The sequence below is a fragment of the Oryctolagus cuniculus genome, chromosome 12, assembly GCF_964237555.1.
Source record: "Oryctolagus cuniculus chromosome 12, mOryCun1.1, whole genome shotgun sequence".
Taxonomy (NCBI): Eukaryota; Metazoa; Chordata; class Mammalia; order Lagomorpha; family Leporidae; genus Oryctolagus; species Oryctolagus cuniculus.
The window spans coordinates 81,023,682-81,046,738 of record NC_091443.1 but is presented as its reverse complement, the minus strand read 5'-3'; the positions used below and the strand labels follow the sequence as shown (position 1 = coordinate 81,046,738).

At 41.7% G+C, this 23,057-nt stretch overlaps 1 protein-coding gene and 1 long non-coding RNA gene across 9 annotated transcripts in view; one reads left to right on the top strand and one right to left on the bottom strand.

Annotated features, from left to right (window-relative positions):
- The window catches only part of AQP9 (aquaporin 9), a 45,998-nt gene extending 33,926 nt beyond the window's left edge, over nucleotides 1-12,072 (bottom strand). The window contains exons 1-4 of one of the 8 annotated variants that reach the window (XM_070053373.1): nucleotides 11,696-12,072; nucleotides 7,963-8,079; nucleotides 7,050-7,139; nucleotides 6,681-6,913 (exon numbers count right to left, since the gene is read on the bottom strand). In XM_070053373.1, coding sequence (XP_069909474.1) covers nucleotides 6,681-6,791 — 111 coding nt within the window. In that variant the 5' untranslated portion in view covers nucleotides 6,792-6,913; nucleotides 7,050-7,139; nucleotides 7,963-8,079; nucleotides 11,696-12,072. Of the gene's footprint in view, nucleotides 1-6,680; nucleotides 6,914-7,049; nucleotides 7,140-7,962; nucleotides 8,239-11,695 lie in introns of those variants that run through there. The other 7 variants (XM_051821961.2, XM_051821959.2, XM_051821960.2 and 4 more) reach the window with 7 other exon arrangements.
- LOC103351099 (uncharacterized) lies at nucleotides 5,434-7,730 on the top strand. The gene is made up of 3 exons (XR_518889.4): nucleotides 5,434-5,579; nucleotides 6,378-6,551; nucleotides 7,360-7,730. It is a non-coding gene; the product is annotated as an uncharacterized lncRNA (long non-coding RNA).
- Nucleotides 12,073-23,057: the final 10,985 nt, after the last annotated feature.

Genomic DNA, 23,057 nt, shown 5'->3' with positions numbered 1-23,057 from the left:
AAACAGGGCAGAAACAGGGAAAGGACAAGGCATTGTTGGTCCAGAAAAGCAGCAGGAGAGAGGAGTTACAGGGTCTCTTGAGGCCCTCTTCCCTATAGGTCTTTTGCTCTAGGCTAAAAGGGTTGCCCCAAGGAGAATGTTAGAAAACAGAAGCACAAGAAGAAAAGTAGAATACAATGCATAGTGGTGTTCATCAGAGCCACGAGGCTATCTCCAGATCACCTCAGAAGCCTGGTGTTAAAAGAGGTTTGAGTGTGCTTGTAGGTGGTCAAGAGGTCTCTGATAGAAGGTTTCTATTAGCAGACCGTCTATAAAATGTCATTACCGCCATCTGTTCTATGTAATCATCTTTTGACAACAATGATGAGTATCTAATACACTTTAAGTTGTAAAATTTGTCAAGTTCTCCTGGAATTTCACAGGAAAGGAGTTGATTCTCATCGAACAATGGAATGTTAAGTATGATTAGGCAAGATACTGAGCCCAGCTCTTGCATTCATGGACTGGGTGACCTTGTCTCTAAATTATTTTACACCTGGTTCCCCATCTGGCAAAATGGAGTTGATTAGCTTTGAAAAGCAGAGATACACACACATACACACACAAAAGAGAGAGGGAGAAATCTTTTTCATCTGACCATTTACTTCCCAATAGCTAAAACAGCCAGGGCTGGGCCAGGCCAAAGCCAGGAGTCAGGAACTCCAGCCAGGTCTCCCACGGTGGGTGGCAGGGCCATCCTACATCTTTGGGCCATCTTCCATTGCTTTCCAGGCACTTTAACAGGGAACTGGAATGGGAGGTGGAGCAGCCAGGACTCGAACTGGAGTTCACTTGGGAAGCTGGCCTCGCAGGCGGTGTCTTAACCCACTGAGCAACAATGCCTGCCGGCCCATTAATAATAACATAATAAAAGTTCTAGAATTTCCTTCTCGAGCATGCCTGACTAGGGCCCCTCTCAGAATGAGACTGTGAACTCTGTGGCAGGGACACCTAGCCACAAAGTCACTGAGGAAGCAGGAGCCAGAAGCAGGACGCACTGTGCTATCTGAAATTTCTCAGGAACTGTGGAACATCCCACTTCCTTTCTTCTTCCCTCCTGCACTGCCAATTCCTGTAACACCTCCACCCCTATTTGGGGTTCCAGGACTGTTCTTCTCTATTTCCCTTCAGGGCACAGATCAAGGGTGTTACTTTTAGCAGAAGATGCATTTTTTCACTTTTAGAGAGGCCAAAAGGTAACCTGTAATATAGAAGCTTGACAAGAAAAGAATTTCGAGTCTTTCCCCATACACAAGGAGATGTCACCCGCTTGTAACCAGCCCTGAAGGACGCCCTTGCTCCTCAGGAGGAAATAGGACAGCCCACTGCACTTTTCTCAGCAGTGTCTTTGATAAGGTGAGCTCTGTATCAAAGAATCTTGAGAAGTTGGAAGAGAAAGGAGGGTCTACAGCACAGTGAGGAACAAATGTATGTCCTGTGGGAAATGACTTGAAATGGCTAGAGATTCTGGGGAGTTCAGATTTTCATTCAACACATGTTTATGGGGTCTCATATACACAAGTGCAGAGCTTCAGGCAGTGCTGGGGAAAGACACAGCTGCAGGATGCCCAGGAGGAGACAAGGCAGCTGTTTCCAGCTGGAAGCACTCTCGAGTGGAAGAGAGGGGGAGCAATTAGGGGGAAAAGGAGCCAGTGTTTCCTAGGTCTGGGATTTTACATAGTAACATGCATTCAGTCCTCACAAAACTACTGTGAAGTATTATCTCATTCAGAGGAAACAAAGACTCCACGATGTTAAAGTCATTGCACAAGATCGTAACACATTCAAGAAACACAGCAGGAAACAGAGGGACACTGTCGGTTCCCATGGGGGTCGCAGTGCTAATGCAATTCTGAAGTTTGACAACCCTAGGTCACAAGCCCAGGTGTAAGACCCCCAGCAGTTTCCTGCTCTACACCTCACACCGTCCAACACAGATGGAGCAGTCTTTTACACCTCAGAGAAAATGAAGAAGCATGAGGTGGGGTTAGTGAGTGGTCTGGGCTCAGCATGCCCACCAGTTCCAATCTTATACCCATAAGCAAATAACAACTACCTCACGGCTCCCATTTATGGCAATCTTAGAGGAATTTTCCATATATCAAGTGCATCCCCCAGAAGATTCTATTTATGGGTGAGAGTGATATATAAAGTATATAGAATTTGAAAGACTCCCAGTTCAATGCTGTACTGGTTTGGGTGGGTTTCTTTATCTCTCTGAGCCCTTGTTTGCTCCAACTGCTTATGAATGACAATAAAGCAGCCAATTTTTAATTATTATCCATCATTAGTAAGTATAAAATAGTTATAATTAATTAGCAGTAACAATACAAATATTACAAGGATTAAACAAAGTTATCTAAAGAACCTAATATCTATTGTGTGCTTAATACACATTCCCTACCCTTACAGCTCAATCACTTCTCCCCTGTGAAAGGGAGGATGGCTGCAAACCTTTTTCCTGACACTAGCGAAGGAGAAAGGCCTTCCAGCTTAGAGCTGGGTCCTTGGCTTATGAATTATTCATTGTTGGTATTATTTACAGTTTATTAAGAGTTTGTCATGGACCTTCTCTTCCCTTAATGCTACCAGCAAACCTTACCAGTCATTTATACCATGGCATGAAAGTATTTGAGATGCTTTTCCTAAAATCAGATTTTTCTAAGAGAAGGGGTAAAGATATCAGACCCCTAGGGTTCGGGGGAAAACCAATCCCACACACTTAAAGGACTAGTCAATCTTACATATCCTTTGTAATCTTTTTAATGTCCTCTTTCCTGATGACTTATTAACATGCAAGGCAAAATGTAAATTTGCTAATAAAGCAGAAACAATTACTTTGGATGAACTTTGAGCAAAACCACAAAGATTTATTGGTGCAGGAGCTCTCTGTTTATACACCCTTACAAGCCTCAACAAAACTGAAGATTATAGTCATAATTATAGATTTCATTAGAGTTCACATTAGAAAATAAATATGCGTATAAATAGAAATCATTCCTTTCAGGAAAATGATTAGCATAGCCCAGGAGACTCAAAGTTAATTTTTCAACATAATATTAAGATATTATTTCTTTAGCTCCTACCTTGGATACTGGATGTGTATATGGAAAATAAAACATGTTTTTTCCTTTGTTCTCACACCATGACAGTTAACACAAAAGACTTCTCAAAGGTGTGGGAACTTCTCGCTACTAGCAAGCAAGCAAGTGGTTCTGTAGCACGCAGCTGCTGGGCGTCCTCTCATCCAGTCCCACCACAATCTACCTGGAGATGATATCAGATCCCAGAGGCTGGGGCTCAGTCCAAGACTGCAGTCCCTTGACTTCAGCTGCTGATAGCAAGCCCCGGGTAGTTTGACTTGTGCTTCTGGCTGACAAGTTGTAAGTTGGGGTTCCCACTACACCATTCCTGGGTTCAATTAATTTGCTTGCACACCTTGTTAACTCAGAAACATTTAGATTTACCGATTTGTTATAAAGGACACAGATAAAGAAATGGGGGCAGGAATGGGAGAAGCTTGAATGCCATCTCCGGGTACACGTCCCTCCAGGAACCTCCACACACTCTGTTCTCAGCTTTCTGAACCCTGTCCTTTTGGTTTTTTGTGAAGACTTCCCTGCGCAGGCATAATTAAAGCACGGACAACCATGGCAAACTGTGATTGGACAAAAAGAATAGGATCTGGCCAGCACCGTGGCTCAATAGGCTAATCCTCCGCCTAGCGGCGCCGGCACACCAGGTTCTAGTCCTGGTCGGGGTGCCGGATTCTGTCCCGGTTGCCCCTCTCCCAGGCCAGCTCTCTGCTGTGGCCAGGGAGTGCAGTGGAGGATGGCCCAAGTGCTTGGGCCCTGCACCCGCATGGGAAACCAGGAGAAGCACCTGGCTCCTGGCTTCGGATCAGTGCGGTGCGCCGGCCGCGGCGGCCATTGGAGGGTGAACCAAAGACAAAGGAAGACCTTTCTCTCTGTCTCTCTCTCTCTCACTGTCCACTCTGCCTGTCAAAAAAAAAAAAAAGAATAGGATATGCTAGTGGACTGCATAGGGGAACCCAGTGAGGCCTGTGAGTTCAGATCTTCTGGGGATCTCTGAGCAATGCTCATTCTTCCAAGGTATGGAACAGGATCTCAGTTATGAGGGTCTTATGAGCCACCATTAGGCAAGGTACATTAGAAACTTGCTTTATGGTTCATCCCCAGACAGAAAGCTGGAGAAATATTAGTAATTTTAGTGACCCACCTTGGGGAAGAGAAATTCTAGTTTCTATGGCCTGCCGTGGGGAGGGAATTATAAGCCAGGAACCATACCTGAAAACTAAATACACACACACACACACACACATATAACACAATATCCTACTGAGTAATAAATGTTACTAGCTGCATGAGCAGAACAGTGAATGGCTAAAAGCAACTTTTGCCTTCTCAAAAAGGATGGAAAGTATGGGATTGGGGCTGGCTTTGTGGTGCAGTGGGTAAAACCTCTGCCCATGGTGCAGCATCCCATATGGGCACCTTCTCTGATTCAGCTCCCTGCTAATACACCTGGAAAAGCTTCTCCAACTTCTACTTAAAAGCAATTCAAATGAAATGATCTTAGTGGCTGGCACTGTGGCATAGCAGCTAAAGCCACCGCCTGCAGCGCCAACATCCCTTATGGGGTGCTGGTTTGTGTCCTGTCTGCTCCATTTCTGACCCAGCTCTCTGCTGTGGCCTGGGAGAGCAGTAGAAGATGGCCCAAATGCTTGGGCCGCTGCACCCATGTGGGAGACCTGGAAGAGGCTCCTGGCTCTTGGCTTTGGCCTGGTGCAGCCCTAGCCCCTGTGGCCAATTGGGGAATGAGCCAGTAGAGGAAAATGTCTCTCTCGGGGCTGGTGCCGAGGCGTAGGTTAATCCTCTGCCTGGGGCGCCGGCATCTCATATGTGTGCTGGTTCTAGTCCCAGCTGCTCCTCTTCTGATCCAGCTCTCTGTTATGGCCTGGGAAAGCAGTAGAAGATGGCCCCAGTGCTTGGACTCCTGCACCTGCATGGAAGACTGGGAAGAAGCACCTGGCTCCTGGCTTCAGATTGGCGCAGCTCTGGCCGTTGCAGCCATTTGGGGAGTGAACCAATGGAAGGAAGACCTTTCTCTCTGTCTCTCCCTCTCACTGTCTGTAACTCTACCTCTCAAATAAATAAATAAAATCTTTTTAAAAAAAAAGAATCTCTCTCTCTCTCTCTCTCTCTCTCTCTATCACCCCCCACTTCTCTCTGTAACTCTGATTTTCAAATAAATAAATAAATAAATAAATCTTTGAACAAAAAAAGAGTGGGATTATGAAACAGGTCTTGTTAAGAAATAAGCAGGGTTTCAAGTTTTTCGGTTACGAAAAAAGGATGTGCAGTTCACTTCCTCCTCTTTGTTTTCTGCAGAGCCCTAAGAGTGATAACGGAATTTGCTTCAATTTTCTGGGCCAGAAGACACTGGAGGCTGAACGCAGGCTGTAGTGACATTAACTCTCTAACTGTCCACAACGTCCTGGAGATACTTGAGTCAGTCAGGTAAGAAGAGTCTCTCAGAGGAAGAAAACCTGTGGCTCTCTCTTCATGTTACACTAGCTCAATGTTTGAGTTCCTATTTTTTTTCCAAGCCTGACTTATCTGATGCATTTCAAGCTTATTGTTCTAAACTACTATGTATTTACCCTAAGCAGAGAATCCTCAACATGCAAAGTTTATGAGCAATTGTCTTTAATATCAAGAAAAACAAAACTACTTATTCCTGGAGTAGGGAATCTTTGAGCAGGCATGTTTTGCTACATGACAATATTCATATATTCTCAAATGGTCTTGCTCCAGCTAAATATTCAGGTTCCAGAGAATACTAGAACATGCAGCAGGATGAAAACCCAGAGATTATGCCTCTTAAATGTACTTTCCAGCCTCTTGCTAAAAGCTCCACAAATCTCTGGACAAATACTCAAGAAGTTCTCAGAATCGGTCCCTCATGTATATCTAGAAGGTTCCTGTAACTGTCTAATTAAGATCTTTAGAGATCATCTTGAGTTAAACACAGGGGAAACTATACAAAATCAAAGCCGGACCACTGCATGGTAAACTATTCCTACTGAATACAATTTCTAACTTATTAAAAGTTAAATGAGCTGACCACACCATGCTTATTTATATTTATATAAATTTATTGTCAATATTTATGTATTGTCAATACTTTGTTGTTAGCATTTATTGTCAATACTTATTTCAGGTGACTGAGTTACTCCAGTGTTTGTGGAAAGCAGGCAGAGCACAAATCAATTAATCAATGAGAAAAATTTCTAAACACTGACTTTTAAATCACAGAACCATTACGGAGTCTGCGTAAATGCTTGAAATGAAGAAAGCACTTCAATCACCCTCTTCCATCGCCACCAACTTTTGTGGATGCTTTGAGGAAATGAAAAGCCAACATGATGGCCACTAAATAGCCCGATAGTCTAGAAGTAACTTGTTGCTTCCTGGCAGAAAAAAAATCTGGTAAGTAGCTTCAATAAAACAAAATGAAACCAAACTCTTCACCACTAGCTTGGCAGGTGGTGGGGGGGGGGGGGATGTGGGGGTGGGAGCATGATTGGATCGGAATTGAGAAAATCAGGAAATACTTACGATCATTATAAATGTGCCCAAGAACTCGGAGAGCGCTTCTTTAGCCAAGCTGTTCTTCAAGACCAGTCTCTGTTTGAAGCTCTTCGTTTTCTGTCCGTTCTCGGACCGCATCCTGGGGCCTCTCCAAGGACCACTCTTGCTATCAGCTTTGTCTGGTCCCCACTCTCACTGGCACGTGAAATGGAACTTCCAACAGACGGTTCCTTGCGGAGATGTCTGCTGAGATTCTCGGACTGCAATTAAAAGTCTCTGACTTACTTCTCTTCTGGTGACACTGCCTTGCCCTAGTCACTGCTCTGTTCGAATTAGTGAATTATAACCTAAAATTCTCAATGCGATCCTTCTTGTGCCTCACAGATTAATAATTACCTTTATTCTCAAGGTATTTCTCTCTCTCTCTTTTTTTTCTCTTTCAAGAGATGTTGTGTTGGTTGTGTTGCCAAACCACAGAGATGGGCCCTGGTCCAGAAGAGATTTACATGTTACACAATTGCAGGCTTCTGATTCTTTTCCTGTATTAGGAAGTGGGTGGTTGGGTGTAGTTTAGAATTGTCAAACCAGGTAAATAAATATCGAATGTAAACATTCTTTACTGAAGGAGTTTTCCAGCAAACTTGAGAATATTTGGAAAATACAGGTTCATTCTCCAACAAAAGGAATCATGCTTGTTTCCTTCCAGGTTCATTTCAATGACTTCCTGACATCACTCTAAGGGTGGTAAGAACCACTGGGACCTTCTAGAGACAGAGAAACTGACACACAGAGAGAAGATTGCAAGCTTCACACTGAGAGTCTACAGTGTCACCTCCCTGGAGATGGAAAGTAGAAGGCAACTTTATGAGTTTCTTCTAAAGCACTCCAGTTTGGAAACCAAGTTATTCCCCTTCATTGACCATGGAATATTTAGACCAAATACATAGAAAACAAACAATTTCAGCTTGAGATTCTTACTGCATTGAGATGACTGAGCCAGAAAGAATCAACCTGACAATATGCACCTTAACTAAACAAGGAAGAAAATAAACACACCTGACCAAGGCTCATAGATTATCCCGTTTGAATCTGGTGAATTAACACGCTTGTAGGCAACAAACTGTGTTTGGGAATAGCTTTTTGTCTTGCCAAATAGTCAAGCCTTGTTTTTAAAGCTGATTTTCCTTTAGATATAGAATCTGGCAGTTGTTTCTCAATACCCCGGCAGTGCCAGAGTTAGTACCCACGCCCGTGTGCTTTCTTCCAACCTCCCACAGAGAAGCCAGCTCTGTTTCAGGCTCTCCCCTACCTTTTCAGGAGGTCTTCAGTCATTTCCAGCTGAGAAGGCAGGCAGGCAGGCAGGCTGGAGGTGAAGACATGGAGGAAGCAGCTGGGGAGAGTCCAAGGGCAAATGGAGATGCTTTATCTGTAGGTAAGATTTTGAATTGAGATCTAAAGAAGGTGTGTGCTGTTTGAGGTCACACCATTGCAGAACCTGGACTAACCCGCAGCATTTTGCATTTAACTAACTCCTGGTTAGCATAGGTATCATTCTCTGGAAGAGTTACAGATGGCCACATTATTCCCAAGTCTCAGTGGATGGACCAGAGAAACAGGACTTTCTTACTGTGATTACATCTAATAATACACAAGGGTGTTCTCTGGTCTCTTTGTTCACTCATCTAACAAATATTTACGGCGTACTCATTGTCAAGCACAGCACTTGGCAAAACTGCACCTGGTTCTAGCCCTTCACAGAGCCCTGCGTCTAGTTAGGGAGACAGACCTAAGGGAGGTAATCACACATGCACACATGCAGCATCACAACAGATGTGTGCTGTAAAGAGGGCTGCCACACAAGGTATTTGAAAAAGTTTGTGCAAAATGAAATTACATGATAAATTTATTTGGGCACAAAAAGTTCTGAAGTCCACGCGTATGAGGTGTCTTCAACAAGGTCACGAAAAATGTGTGCTATGAAAAAGCTATGCACGGATTCCAGTATTTTTTATTTTTTGACAGGCGCAGTGGACAGTGAGAGAGAGAGACAGAGAGAAAGGTCTTCCTTTGCCGTTGGTTCACCCTCCAATGGCCGCCGCGGCCAGCGCGCTGCAGCCGGCGCACCGCGCTGATCCGATGGCAGGAGCCAGGTACTTATCCTGGTATCTCATGGGGTGCAGGGCCCAAGTACTTGGGCCATCCTCCACTGCACTCCCTGGCCACAGCAGAGAGCTGGCCAGATCCCGGTATTTTTGCACCAAATAAACTTGTCTTTTCATTCCATTTTCCGCAATCTTTTTCCAGTACCCTCATGTTTCTGTGAGCAAATTTACCAAGATTTCACCTTGGTAGAGAGAGCGCTGGTGGCTTCTCCAGGGAAATCAGGTCTGAGCTGAGATCAGGAGGAAGCATGAGGGTTAACTACAGGAATTGGGGAAGGAAATGGAAGTACAAAGGCTGTGGGGGTGGGGTAGACACAGCATGATACCTATCAAAGAATAAGAGAAACACCCATGTGACTGGTTGCCAGAGTGAAGGAGCAAGTTTGCAGAATAAGCCTGAAGTCACTGGGCATGTGTTGGACCACACTGAATCATCTAAATAATGTTTAGGGCTAAAAGCCTAGTATACAATTGAGATATGATAATAATAAGCAGCAAGGTAATACCATCAGACTTGAGTTTTGGAAACATCAGCTTAGCTGTGTAGTGGAGAGTGGATTGGGGGAGACCCAAAGTAGGCACAGGTACATCCATTTGGGGAATATTGCAGAATTCCTGGACTGGGGTATTAGCTTTGACAATGGGGAAATGGGTTCAAGATTTCTTTATATTTTAATCCTGGAAAGACTTGGTGAGTTAGAATAAAGAAGACTAGGAGGAGCCAGTGCTGTGGCACAGTGGGTTAATGCCCTGGCCTGAAGTGCCGGCATCCCATATGGGCACCGGTTTGAGACCTGGCTGCTCCACTTCCTGTCCAGCTCTCAGCTATGGCCTGGGAAAGCAGTAGAAGATGACCAAAGTCCTTGGGCTCCTGCACCCATGTGGGAGACCGGGAAGAAGCTCCTGGCTCCTGGCTTCGGATTGGCACAGCTCTGGCTGTTGCGGCCATCTGGGGAGAGAACCATGGTGTGGAAGACCTCTCTCTCTGCCTCTGCCTCTCCTCTCTCTGTGTAACTCTGACTTTCAAATAAATAAATCTTTAAAAAAAAAAAAAGACTAGGAAAAGAGACTCATCAAAATTGGTTTCTTTTTTTTTTTAAGATTTATATATTTATTTGAAAGTCATACGTGGCAAGGGCCGGAGCTGGGCCGATCCAAAGCCAGGAATCAGGAGCTTCTTCCAGGTCTCCCACACAGGTGCAGGAGCCCAAGGACTTGGGCCATCTTCTGCTGCTTTCCCAGGCCATAGCAGAGACCTGGATAAGAAGTGGAGCAGCTGGATCTCAAACCGGCACCCATATGGGATGTTGGCACTGCAGGCAGTGGCTTTACCGGCTACACCACAGTGCTGGCCCCTCAGGATTGGTTTCTGGATTCCTGTCTTGCCTGGGAAGACAAGGCTTAGTCCTAGGACAGGAAACTCTGGAGGAGGATCAAGATTGAAATGGAGGAGTCTTCATTCTGCTCATGTGCAGTTGAACCGCGAGTGTTTCGGAGAGATGTAAAGTAGGAAGTGGTATGGGTCCAGTTACAGTAGGAATGTCTGTGTGTTCCTAGAGGTGACCATTGAAGCCATGAGTACAGCTGAAGAGAGCAGAGGCTGAGCTTGAGATACTGAACATTTCATGCTTACATAGAAGAGGATGCAATTTTTATTATTTCTTTCATTCCACATTCAGATGTCAGTCATCCTTTCTACTCCATTCCCACAAACAACTCATCATCAAACGTAACTCATGCTCACTCCCCAGCCTGCAACTGAACAGAATATTCAGTAGTACTCTAAGAAGGTCAGCAGTGAATAACATCACTCTCTTCCTGCATCTGAGGGGGAGCCTTTGTAGAACTACCATCAGTTGGAGGCATAGGGTTCCTTAATTTATTTTTTTCACTCATTCAGAAAAATCATCCGTTGAGTATTCACAATGTGTTAGGCACAGCATTAAGCACGGAGGATTTGCAAATGAGGAGTATAGATTTCTGCTGCTAAGGGATTTAGCCCAAGTGACAAAAATCTCAAATAGATACCAGGGGCGTGTGTTTGGCTTAGCAGTTAAGACACCAGTTGGGCTAGAGGCCTGGCTGCAGCTTCCTGCCAATGCAGACCCTGAAAGTTAGCAGGTGGTGGCTCAGGTAACTGGGTTCTTGTCACCCATGTGGGAGATTTTAGACTGAGTTCCCAGTTCCTGACTCTGGCCCAGCCCTTGTGGGCATTTGTGAAGTGAGATACCAAGTGCTACCCCCGCCCCCTTTCTCTCTCTGCATCAAGAATAAATTTTAAAACATAAAAGAATAAAGAAAATACATTATATTGTAAAAAAAAAAAGTTAGTGATACACATGATACCAAACCAAAATTCTAGCTGTCAGCACGTGGGCATCTGAGTGGTCACTCTGCATCTGCCAACTCATCCTGCTGTCAGTAGTTCTACAATTGTTGTGCTCCCTGGGCACCGTGTCATTCTGAATCTCCAGGGTCAGCCTATGCAGCTGCTCCAGTTCCCCCAGCTCTGTACCTTCCTGACTCCCAGATATTCTCCTGTCTACCTGGTTCTGCCTTGTGTAACCATCTTAGCCTACATGCATAGGATCCCAGGACAGAAGCCTGGCGTTTATAAAGGTTCTGACCTTACTTCCTAATCTCTCCAACCTTGGCCAACTCTACCTCCCCTCTACTTCAGAGTCCTGTTGCCTGCCACTGTTGAGACTTAGTCACCACCCAGTACTGCTTCCCTTTCGCAATCTTTTACACCAAGACTCATCTCACCGACTGAAACTTTCAGTCCTCACATTTTACCCACTCTCTGACTTTCCTAAATCTTTTTCCATCCTCCTCCTAAATTCCAGTCCCTCAATGCCTCCCTCTCCACCTCATTCTTACCTTGTGATTACCCAGGTTAATGATGCACTGACCAGCATCTCAGGTTCCACTGACCTGTTGGCTTTCTTCTACAGTGATGTTGCCAAAGCCCAATTCTCAGTACAACCAGCCATCTATTTATCTTGAATGTTCTTTTCTCAGGCTGCTGAACAATGCTGGAGAAAAACAAGTAAATGGATTATCAACTGACACTATTGTAGGTCGTGGTGATACAGCAGCACTGCAGTCTTCATCTTTTAAGGCTCCAGATTTCAGCATGGATTACAACCACCCCATTCTCAGAGACTCCAATTCAGTAGTGCTGGGACGCAGCCCAGGAGTCTCACAGGAGTACTTGAGCATTCAGAGGCCATGCCCAACTTCACACTGTGCCAACAGCATCCGCACACTTCTGTGTCCTTTCACTCCCAGCTCAACCCTCCTAGTCGGCTCATTGCTGTTTCTTCCAATCTATGGGTGAAACAAATAAGGCTCATTGGCTATACTTCCTTTTGTGTCCCTCCTCATCAAAAACTTGCCCAAGTTTTATTTATGCTGTCCTCCTTCCCTTTCTTCTTTCTTTCCAAAGTTGGCACCTAGCCTGGTGTTCTAGTCCAGCCCCTCTGTGACCTTGGTCAATTAACATTCCACTCACCCTCTTATTCTCCCTCAAATTAGCTTTTTTCCTGGGGCCTAAAACAAGCTCAACTCTCATATAATGAAAAAAATCCTTAAAGTTATTTCACTTCACTTATCTTTTCAACTGTTTCTTCCATTTTCTTTTCCTTTAGGGGGAAATAATTTTTTTCTCTAAATACAAAATCTTATTAAATTGGAAAAAAATCAGAATTATCTAAATTAAAACTTTACAATTTCTTGTAATCCCTGCCCTCAGAGATAGCCACTGTTAACCAGTTGGAATATATCCCTATATAATTTTTTAGTAGATCTATTTAAATATTTCTTCTTGGGCCGGCTCTGTGGCGCAGTGAGTTAACGCCCTGGCCTGAAGCGCCGGCATCCCATATGGGCGCCGGTTCTAGTCCACTTCCGATCCAGCTCTCTGCTATGGCCTGGGAAAGCAGTAGAAGATGGCCCAAGTCCTTGGGCTCCTGCACCCATGAGGGAAACCCAGAAGAAGCTCCTTGCTCCTGGCTTCCGATCGGCGCAGCTCCGGCTGTTGGGGCCAATTGGGGAGTGAACCATCGGATGGAAGACCTCTCTCTCTCTCTCTGTGTGTGTGTAACTCTGACTTTCAAATAAAATAAATAAATCTTAATAAATAAATAAATAAATATTTATTCTTTTTATCCTCTAAAAATGGAATTCTATTATATGAGTCTTTACTAGAATAATCTTTTTTTTCCCTCTGAAAAGATTCTGTTAATCTTTCCAGGCCAGTGTGTAAAATTCATCTGTTTCAATGGTTATGTAATATTCTCTTGTAGAAATATCATGATTTATACTATGTTCTTTTGATAGAGTATTGTTTCTCATTTTCCTCCATTTAAACAACACTGTGATGAGTATCTTTTTGTATATGCTTCTCTGTCTCTTAGCAGAACTTCCTAGAAGATGAATTACTGGTACATGCTATGCCTATTTAATGTTTTAAAAGGTCTGTTTATTTTAATGTCTTTAATATTGTGTAATGTGAAACTTTTCAATCTTTTCCAATCTAATAGTTAAAAATAATGCTAGCATTCATTTCTTGGGTTAACGGTGAGATTAATCATCATTCACATGTTAATTCTTTGTTTTTCTTCTTTTATAGCTTTTTTTACTTCTAATCATGCTTTCTTCTTATCTATGTGTTGACAAGGATTATGCAGAAAAATTACCCCTGCATTGCAAAGACATCTTTCTGAATAAAGGGACTGGGATGAACTTATTGTGTCTCACTGTGAAGAGTTCTACCTTCACACATGGACTTTTTTTTTTTTTACTTTTATTTAATGAATATGAATTTCCAAAGTACGATTTATGGATTACAATGGCTTCCCCCACATACCGTCCCTCCCACCCAAAACCCTCCCCTTTCCCACTCCCTCTCCCCTTCCATTCACATCAAGATTCATTTTCGATTCTCTTTATATACAGAGGATCAGTTTAGCATACATTAAGTAAAGATTTCAACAGTTTGCTCCCACACAGAAACATAAAGTGAAAAATAATAGATGATTTTTTAAATGATGATGAAATCAGATCAGACCTATTGTCATGTTTAATCCCAGTGAGAGTCAAGTTGGGAGTTGATAATTTCTTTTTTTTTTTTTTTTTTTTTTTTTTACAGAGGATCAGTTTAGTATGCATTAAGTCAAGATTTCAACAGTTTGCACCCCCATAGAAACACAAAGTGAAATATATTGTTTGAGTACTCATTATAGCATTAAATCTCAATACACAGCACATTAAGGACAGAGATCCTACATGAGGAGTAAGTGCACAGTGACTCCTGTTGTTGACTTTACCAATTGACACTCCTGTCTATGGCATCAGTAATCTCCCTCTGCTCCAGTTATGAGTTTTCAAGGCTATGGAAGCCCTCTGAGTTCTCCGACTCTTATCTTGTTTAGACAAGGTCATAGTCAAAGTGGAGGTTCTCTCCTCCCTTCAGAGAAAGGTACCTCCTTCTTTGAAGACCTGTTCTTTCCACTGGGATCTCACTCACAGAGATCTTTTGCCAGAGTGTCTTGGCTTTCCATGCCTGAAATACTCTCATGGGCTTTTCAGCCAGATCTGAATGCCTTTAGGGCTGATTCTGAGGCCAGAGTGCTATTTAGGACATCTGCCATTCTGTGAGTCTGCTGAGTATCTCACTTCCCATGTTGGATCACTCTCCCCTTTTATAAACTTTAACATTTATGTCCTGAACCCATTTCTTATCTTATTGCTTACTTTTTATTAATTTGTTTTATATATTTACAATGTAAGGTCATAAATAATTTAGCTGCATATAATCTTCAGTTAATCACAAATATTATTTTTAAAGATTTTATTTATTTATTTGAGAGGTAGAGTTACAGTCAGAGGCAGAGATAGAGAGAGGTCTTCCATCTGCTGCCTCATTCGCCAAATGGCTGCAACGGCCGGAGCTGAGCTGATCCGAAGTCAGGAGCCAGGAGCTTCTTCCGGGTCTCCCACATGGGTGCAGGGACCCTAGTGCTTGGGCCATCTTCTGTGGTTTCCCAAGCCATTGCAAGGAGCTGGATTAGAAGAGGAGCAGCTAGGACTAGAACTGGTGCCCATATGGGATGCCAGCGCTGAAGGCGGAGGATTAACCTGCTGCACTACAGTGCCTACCCTGGTCGTTAATCTTTTAACATATGATGCTTGTGTTTTGCTATCAAATAGAAATTTAGATAATTTTATGTACTCTGTTTTTAACTTTTGAGGTTTATGCTAAGAAAAAAAAAACTTTCTATATCCTCAAGTTACATAAACATTAAACTTTGTCCTATGTTTTATACCAGTAATTTCATGATTTTATTTTTACATTTAAATATTTAGTTTTTCTGGAATATATTTTGATTTCTAGTGTAAAGTAGGACTCTTAACTCTTTTCCCTAAATATTTTTAAATGAACAATTTATTTGGAAAGCTGAGAGAAAAGAGAAAGAGCGGGAAACACTGAGATCTCTCATCTGCTGATTCACTCCCCAAATGCCCACAATAGCCAGGGCCAGGCCAAAACCAAGAGCCAGGAACTTCATTTGGGCTGTCACCATCTATGGCAGGAGCTCAAGTACTTGGACCATCATTTGTTGTCTCCAAGGTGCATTAACAGGAAGCTGAATTGGAGACATAGAGCAGCTAAGACTTGAACCAGGCATTCTATATAGGATTTGGGTGTCCCACCCCTTCCTAAATATTTTTAAGGAAATACTTAAACTTAACAGTGTTGCTGGGTCTTGTGCACAATTTTACTTGTCACTTATTCTCCCAATAAAGAGAAAATTTTAAAAATTATTTCAGTGTACTTTATTTTTCTAAAACTCAATAATGTGTTAACCATCACAATAACTATATATCTTTGTTTTCTTTGTCTCTGTAAAAGTAAATATCTAGAACTGAGATTGCTGTGTCAGAGGGAATGTACATTTTATGTTGATAAATATTTTTGTGTTGCCCCCAGATAGATACTAACTTAAAGATGTATCCATAGTATGTGCTCAAATCCTTACTAACATTGAATGTGTTCCATCTTTTAAAATGTTAGAACTATGATAGGCAAAAATGATAAATTACTTTAAACTTTCACTTATTCATTATTTCACTTGAGATTTTTTTAAATTATGTGTATCACTATTCATAGTTATTCTGGTATTTAATGGTTCATACCATTTTGCTTCCCAAATATTTTGACAGTATTCCAAAGTTATTTGATTTGAAATACCATCTCACTGATAAAAATTTCAAAAGAAAAAAGTTGTGATTTTATTATTCTAATATTTTATATTTTTGATGTGTGTATAGTAGATAATTTTCATACATTTATTAGTTACATAAACTTTCAAATAATTTTTAAAGTTTCTGTTCCCAATTATAATTAATAAAAATCATTAGTTTTATGGAAAAAGTCATTATCCAATTTTCTGAATTAGAAATTTTCCATTCTCCAATTTCCATTATCCAATTTTCTGAATTTCTGAATTTTCTGAGGTATAGTCCATTTCTCTATTTATTCAATCTTTCTTTGCATTATTAACTAAAGATACTTTTTTCCATTGGGTCTTGTTAAGTTTAATTCTAGGTATTTGATATTTATTTGTATTAATTTTTAGAGTTATGATTAATCTTTTTTATTCTGTTTTCTTTGCTTATTTTTAAAGGCAGAGTGGCAGAGAGAAAAATGGAGAGGCAGAGAGATCTTTTATCTGTTAGTTCACTCCCCAAATGCCCAGCAACAGCTGGGGCTGGGCCAGGCTAAAATCAGGAGCCGGGAATTCCATCCAGGTCTCCCACGTGGGTGGCAGAGACCACGTACTTGAGCCATCCCAGGAACATTAGTAGGGAGCTGGATCAGAAGCAGAACAGCCAGCACTTGACCTGTTTCTCCAAAATGGGATACCTGTGTCACAGAGACTGTTTAACCTGCTATGCCACAGTGCTGCTCCCCTTTTATTCTATTTTCTTTTCCTTTTTTTTTAAGGTTTATTTATTTATTTGAAAGGCAGAGTTACAGAGAGGCAGAGGGAGGGGGGGAGAGAGAGAGAGAGAGAGAGAGAGAGAGAGAGAGAGAATCTCCAATGTGCTTACTCCCCAAAAGGCCGCAACTGAGCAGATCCAAAGCAAGAAGCCAGACTTTTTTCAGGTCTCTCATGTGGGTGCAGGGGCCCAAGTATCTGGGCCATCTTCTACTGCTTTAATAGGCCATAGCAAAGAGCTAGATTGGAAGTGGAGCAGCCGGGACTTGAACCAGCACTCAGGCAGGATGCCAGCACTGCAGGTGGTGGCTTTACCTGCTATGCCATAGTGCCGGCCCCAGTTATGTTACATTTTAAATAGTCTACTGTTGAGCCAGCTTTACACTCCTAGAAAAGCCAATATTTTGTCATGATGTACACATACACACACATATATGTATATTTGTACATATTTACATATATTGCTCATTTCATTTTGTAAATATTGAGCCTTTGAACAGTCACAAGTAAAACTACAAAGGGTAAAAAGGTGATCTTTATTTGTCACAATTTGGTATTAGATTATGCTAGTCATGAACGAATTAACTGAAAAGATATACATATTTCTCTATCCTATGGGACAATGATCTTTAAAAAGTTGATGGACTTCATTTATATAAAATATGACCCAAGTGCCTCTTTATTGATAGAATCTTTTTTAAAATTTTTTAATCTATCTATCTATCTATCTATCTATCTATCTATATATTGCCAGGCAGAGTTAGACAGTGAGAGAGAGACAGAGAGTTATAGACAGTGAGAGAGAGACAGAGAGAAGGTCCTCCTTCCATTGGCTCACTCCCCTACTGGTTGCCATGGCTGGTGCTGCGCCGATCTGAAACCAGGAGCTGGGTGCTTCCTCCCAGTCTCCCATGCTAGTACAGGGACCCAAGCACTTGGGCCATCCTCCGCTGCCCTCCCGGGCCACAGCAGAGAGCTGGACTGGAAGAGGAGCAACCAGCACTAGTACTCGGCGCCCCAACCGGGACTAGAACCTGGGTGCCAGTGCCACAGGTGGAGGATTAGCCAAGTGAGCCATGGCACCGGCCTATTGATAGAATCTTAGAATGTTTTACTACCTACTACAATTACTGTTACTTATATGTCCTAAATGAATTTTAGTCATTTATATTTTCATATAAATTGTTTTTTTAATGTACATACTCAAAATTATTAATGCAGGTAATATATAATTTAAGGATTTTTTAAAAAAGATTTATTTATTTGAAGGGCAGAATTACAGAGAGAAGAAGGGACAGAGAGAGAGAGAGGAGGAAAGAGAGAGAGAGAGAGAGAGCTTCCATCCACTGGTTTACGCCCCAAACGGCTGCAATGACCAGTGCTGCACCAGGCCAAAGCCAGGAGTCAGGAGCCAGAGGCTTAAGCTGGGTCTCCCACATGGGTAGCAGGGGCCCAAGCACTTGGGCCACCCTCTGCTGCCTTCCCAGGGGCATTAACAGGACATAGGACTGGGAAGTGGAACAGCTGAAACTCGAACTGGCACTTATATGGGATGCTGGCATCACAGGCAGCAACTTACCCTGCTGATCCACAATGCCGGCCACATTGTAGTACATAATTTAAATAATGGTTTTTCCATTTCAAACATTATTCACTTAGGTTTTCCTCTCTCTATACCTTGTTGTCAGTTGATGGAAGTATTAGCAATTTTATTGTTGTTTTTTTAAGAACTGTGCCTCTGGGGGCCAATGCTGGGGCATAGCAGGTAAAGCCACCACCTGCAGTGCTGGCATCCCATATGGGTGCCAGTTTAAGTCCAAGATGCTCCACATCTGATCCTGCTCTCTGCTATGGCCTGGGAAAGCAGTAGAAAATGGCCCAAGTCCTTGGGCCCCTGCATCTACATGGGAGACCTGGAAGAAGCTCCTGGCTCCTGGTTTCAGATCATCGCACCTCTAGCCTTTGCAGCCATTGGGGAATGAACCAGAGGATGGAAGACTTTCTCTCTCTCTCTCTCTCTCTCTCTCTCTCTCTCTCTGCCTCTCTGGAACTCTGCCTTTCAAATAAATATATAAATTTTTTTTTAAAAAAAGAACTGTGCCTTGGTTTTATTTGTCAAGTTGTTTTTGTTTTATTTAAAAGCAACAAAACCTCCTGGGCCATATATTATAACATGATCATAAGAGTGATAACATAGCACACACCAATTTGATTCACACTCAAGAGGAGTGGATTATAGAGAATGTGTATTCTAGGAGACAGAAAACTTGGGAGCTCTTAGAATTCTACCTAGCACTTGAACCCAGGAAATTTTGAAAATGTGCATTCAAATCTTCCACTATAATTACGATGTCAAATTCCCCTTGTATTACTGGAAGTTTTTGCTTTATACGTGCCAATGCTACCTTGTGTGCAGTGGCTCTATAGTCTGTCAGCGTGGCTAAGCTAAACGAGTGTCCAAGAGAGATTCTTGAGCAGGATGGGGAGAGCAGCATTGAAGCCGCAGCCATGTGGCAGCTCGCTCATACTGTCACTTGGCTGCTGGCTCACCTTTTTGGTATGAGGCTACATCTGGACTTGCAACTTCTCCACCTGCCCCGGATCCTCCTTCAGCTCCTCTAACTCCTATGGTAGGTGTGTGTATCACTGCATTACAGAGAGTCTCGGCTTCTGTAGGAGATCCCTGCCATCAAGATCACAGGCAGTGAGGATTGCCACAGGTTTCAGGAGGCAGCAGTCCATCTGTGTGAACTCCATATTGTGCTAGTTGTTTCTGGATTGTTCTTGCTCTCCTTTGCTTTACACCTCTATTCCCTTCCTGATTGCCTGCCCTGTGGACCTCAAGCTTCACCATCAGACAGGAAAGTAATGATGCTAAATGAGACTGATAACCCAACAATTGTTTAAGGTCAAATCCTTGTAACAGATTTCTTTATACTCATACATACACACGTGTACATATACTCGTGTATACATATATGTGTGTGTGCATGGGTGTGTATACTGTGTACCTACACATGTACATTCTCTATCTATAGACTATATGTATGATTATACTTTTCTGATTGAACCCAGCAATTCATTTTCTACAAATTTTCATGACCATCATGACTTCCTCATGAACTTTTTGTCTTGATCAAAATAGACTTTTCTCTTTGAACCATAAAATGTCTTTTGTCTTATATGAGATTTCAGAAAGTTTATGGAAAATGGAGTTAAAAGATAAGTTTATGTTATGCAAAACATTTTGAAATCCATGCATTTTTTTCATTTTTTTTAACTTTTATTTAATGAATATAAATTTAAAAGTACAGAATATGGATTACAATGGCTTCCCCCCTATAACGTCCCTCCCACCCACAACCCTCCCCTTATCCACTCCCTCTCCCCTTCCATTCACATCAAGATTCATTTTCGATTCTCTTTATATACAGAAGATCAGTTTAGCATACATTAAGTAAAGATTTCAACAGTTTGCTCCCACACAGAAACATAAAGTGAAAAATACTGTTTGAGTACTAGTTATAGCATTAAATCTCAATGTACAGCACACTAAGGACAGAGATCCTACATGAGGAGTAAGTGCACAGTGACTCCTGTGTTGACTTAACAAATTGACACTCTTGTTTATGGCATCAGTAATCACCCTAGGCTCTTGTCATGAGCTGCCAAGGTTATGGAAGCCCCCTGAGTTCACTGACTCTGATCATATTTAGACAAGGCCATGGTCAAAGTGGAAGTTCTCTCCTCCCTTCAGAGAAAGGTACCTCCTTCTTTGATGACCTGTTCTTTCCACTGGGATCTCACTCGTGGAGATCTTTCATTTAGGTTTTTTTTTTCCCCCAGAGTGTCTTGGCTTTCCATGCCTGAAATACTCTCATGGGCATTTCAGCCGGATCCACATGCCTTAAGGGCTGATTCTGAGGCCAGAGTGCTGTTTAGGACATTTGCCATTCTGTGGGGCTGCTGTGTATCTCACTTCCCATGTTGGATCATTCTCTCCCTTTTTGATTCTATCAGCTAGTATTTGCAGACACTATTCTTGTTTATGTGATCCCTTTGGTTCTTAGTCCTATCATTACGATCAATTGTGAACAGAAATTGATCACTGGGACTACTGAGATAGCATTGGTACATGCCACCTCGATGGGATTGAATTCGAATCCCCTGGTATGTTTCTAACTCTACTGTTTGAGGTAAGTCAGCTTGAGCATGTCCCCAATTGCACATCTCTTCCCTCTCTTATTCCCCCTCTTATATTTAACAGCGATCACTTTTCAGTTAAGTTTCAGCACTTAAGAAGAATTGTGTATTGATTACAGTATTCAACCAAAAGTATTAAGTAGAACAAACAAAAAAAAATACTAAGAGGGATAACATATTAAGCTGCTCATCAACAGTCAGGGTGAGGGCTGATCAAGTCACCGTTTCTCATAGTGTTCATTTCACTTTAACAGGTTTCCTTTTTGGTGCTCAGTTAGTTGTCACCTATCAAGGAGAACAAGTGGTATTTGTCCCTTTGGGATTGGCTTATTTCACTCAACATAATGTTTTCCAAATTCCTAACAGGGATCACTTTTCAGTTAAAATTTAAACACCTAAGAATAATTGTGTGTTAATTACAGAGTTCAACCAATGTACTAGAACAAAAAAAAATACTAAAATGGATAAAGTATTACATTGTACATCAACCATCAGGATAAGAGCTGATCAAGTCACTGTTTCTCATAGTGTCCATTTCACTTCAACAAGTTTCCCCTTTGGTGCTCAGTTAGTTGTCGCCAATCAGGGAGAACATATGATATTTGTCCCTTTGGGACTGGCTTAATTCACTCAGCATGATGTTTTCCAAATTCCTCCATCTTGTTGCAAATGACTGGGTTTCGTTGTTTTTGACTGCTGTATAGTATTCTATAGAGTACATGTCCCATAATTTCTTTATCCAGTCTACTGTTGATGGGCATTTGGGTTGGTTCCAGGTCTTAGCTATTGTGAATTGAGCTGCAATAAACATTAATGTGCAGACTGCTTTTTTGTTTGCCAATTTAATTTCCTTTGGGTAAATTCCAAGGAGTGGGATGGCTGGGTTGAATGGTAGGGTTATATTCAGGTTTCTGAGGAATCTCCAGACTGACCTCCATAGTGGCTTAACCAGTTTGCATTCCCACCAACAGTGGGTTAGTGTCCCTTTTTCCCCACATCCTCGCCAGCATCTATTGTTGGTAGATTTCTGAATGTGAGCCATTCTAACTGGGGTGAGGTGGAACCTCATTGTGGTTTTGATTTTCATTTCCCTGATTGCTAGTGATCTTGAACATTTTAAAATCTGCATTTCCATGAACTTTCTGAAGTACTTTCATATCATACTTTATGTGATATTAATGTTGTCACCTCTCTTTTTGTATTTGTTTTTTAAATCTGTGCCTACCTCTCAATTTTCAATCTGTTGACAAAATTAGCTCTGTATTGTGTTTCACATTTTATCTTTCAGATTCACCTATTTATTTTACTATAAAAATATAATTTTATAAGCAGAGATGCCTTTAGCTGTGTTCCTGATTCTGAATCCTCACAGTGTTTAAAAAGAACTAGATTAGTGAAGTCATGGGAATCTAGTTAATCAGCACACAGTGAGTAATGTAACAGCTGCTTATTGCTACCATATTTACAGCTATAGAGTACAAATACAATTTTCAACAACAAATAATTAACAAATGCTTTTCCTTTAACAATCATTCATATTCTAAATGTTACAAGTCAGCAGTCCTTGGAACTTGAAAAGGGACCACTCAATATTGTAGAGACACATGTCAATTCTCATTTCTCCTCTTTTCAATAAACTGGAGAAAAAACAATTTTTAATTATAGGCCTATGTTGCCAGCATACAATGAATTTCCTAAACAAGACACAAAGTGCACAAACCATAGAAGAAAGTGTTAATGTACTTGACTACAAGAATGTCTGTTTACCAAAAAATAACATAAAAGGAGTCAGAAGACATTTGAAAGAAGATATGTGCACCACATAAAGTGGATGTAAGGTGAACAAAGACCACTATATATTTTGCTCATACATAGAGAAAAAGTAAGAGACCTGATGGGAAAAGGTCAAAAGATCTAGAGAGACACGTCGAAGAATGCCAAACCAAATATATATATATATATGTGTGTGTGTATATATATATATATATATTCTGTGCCTCACTAGTAATTAAATAAGTGCAAATTAAAACCCC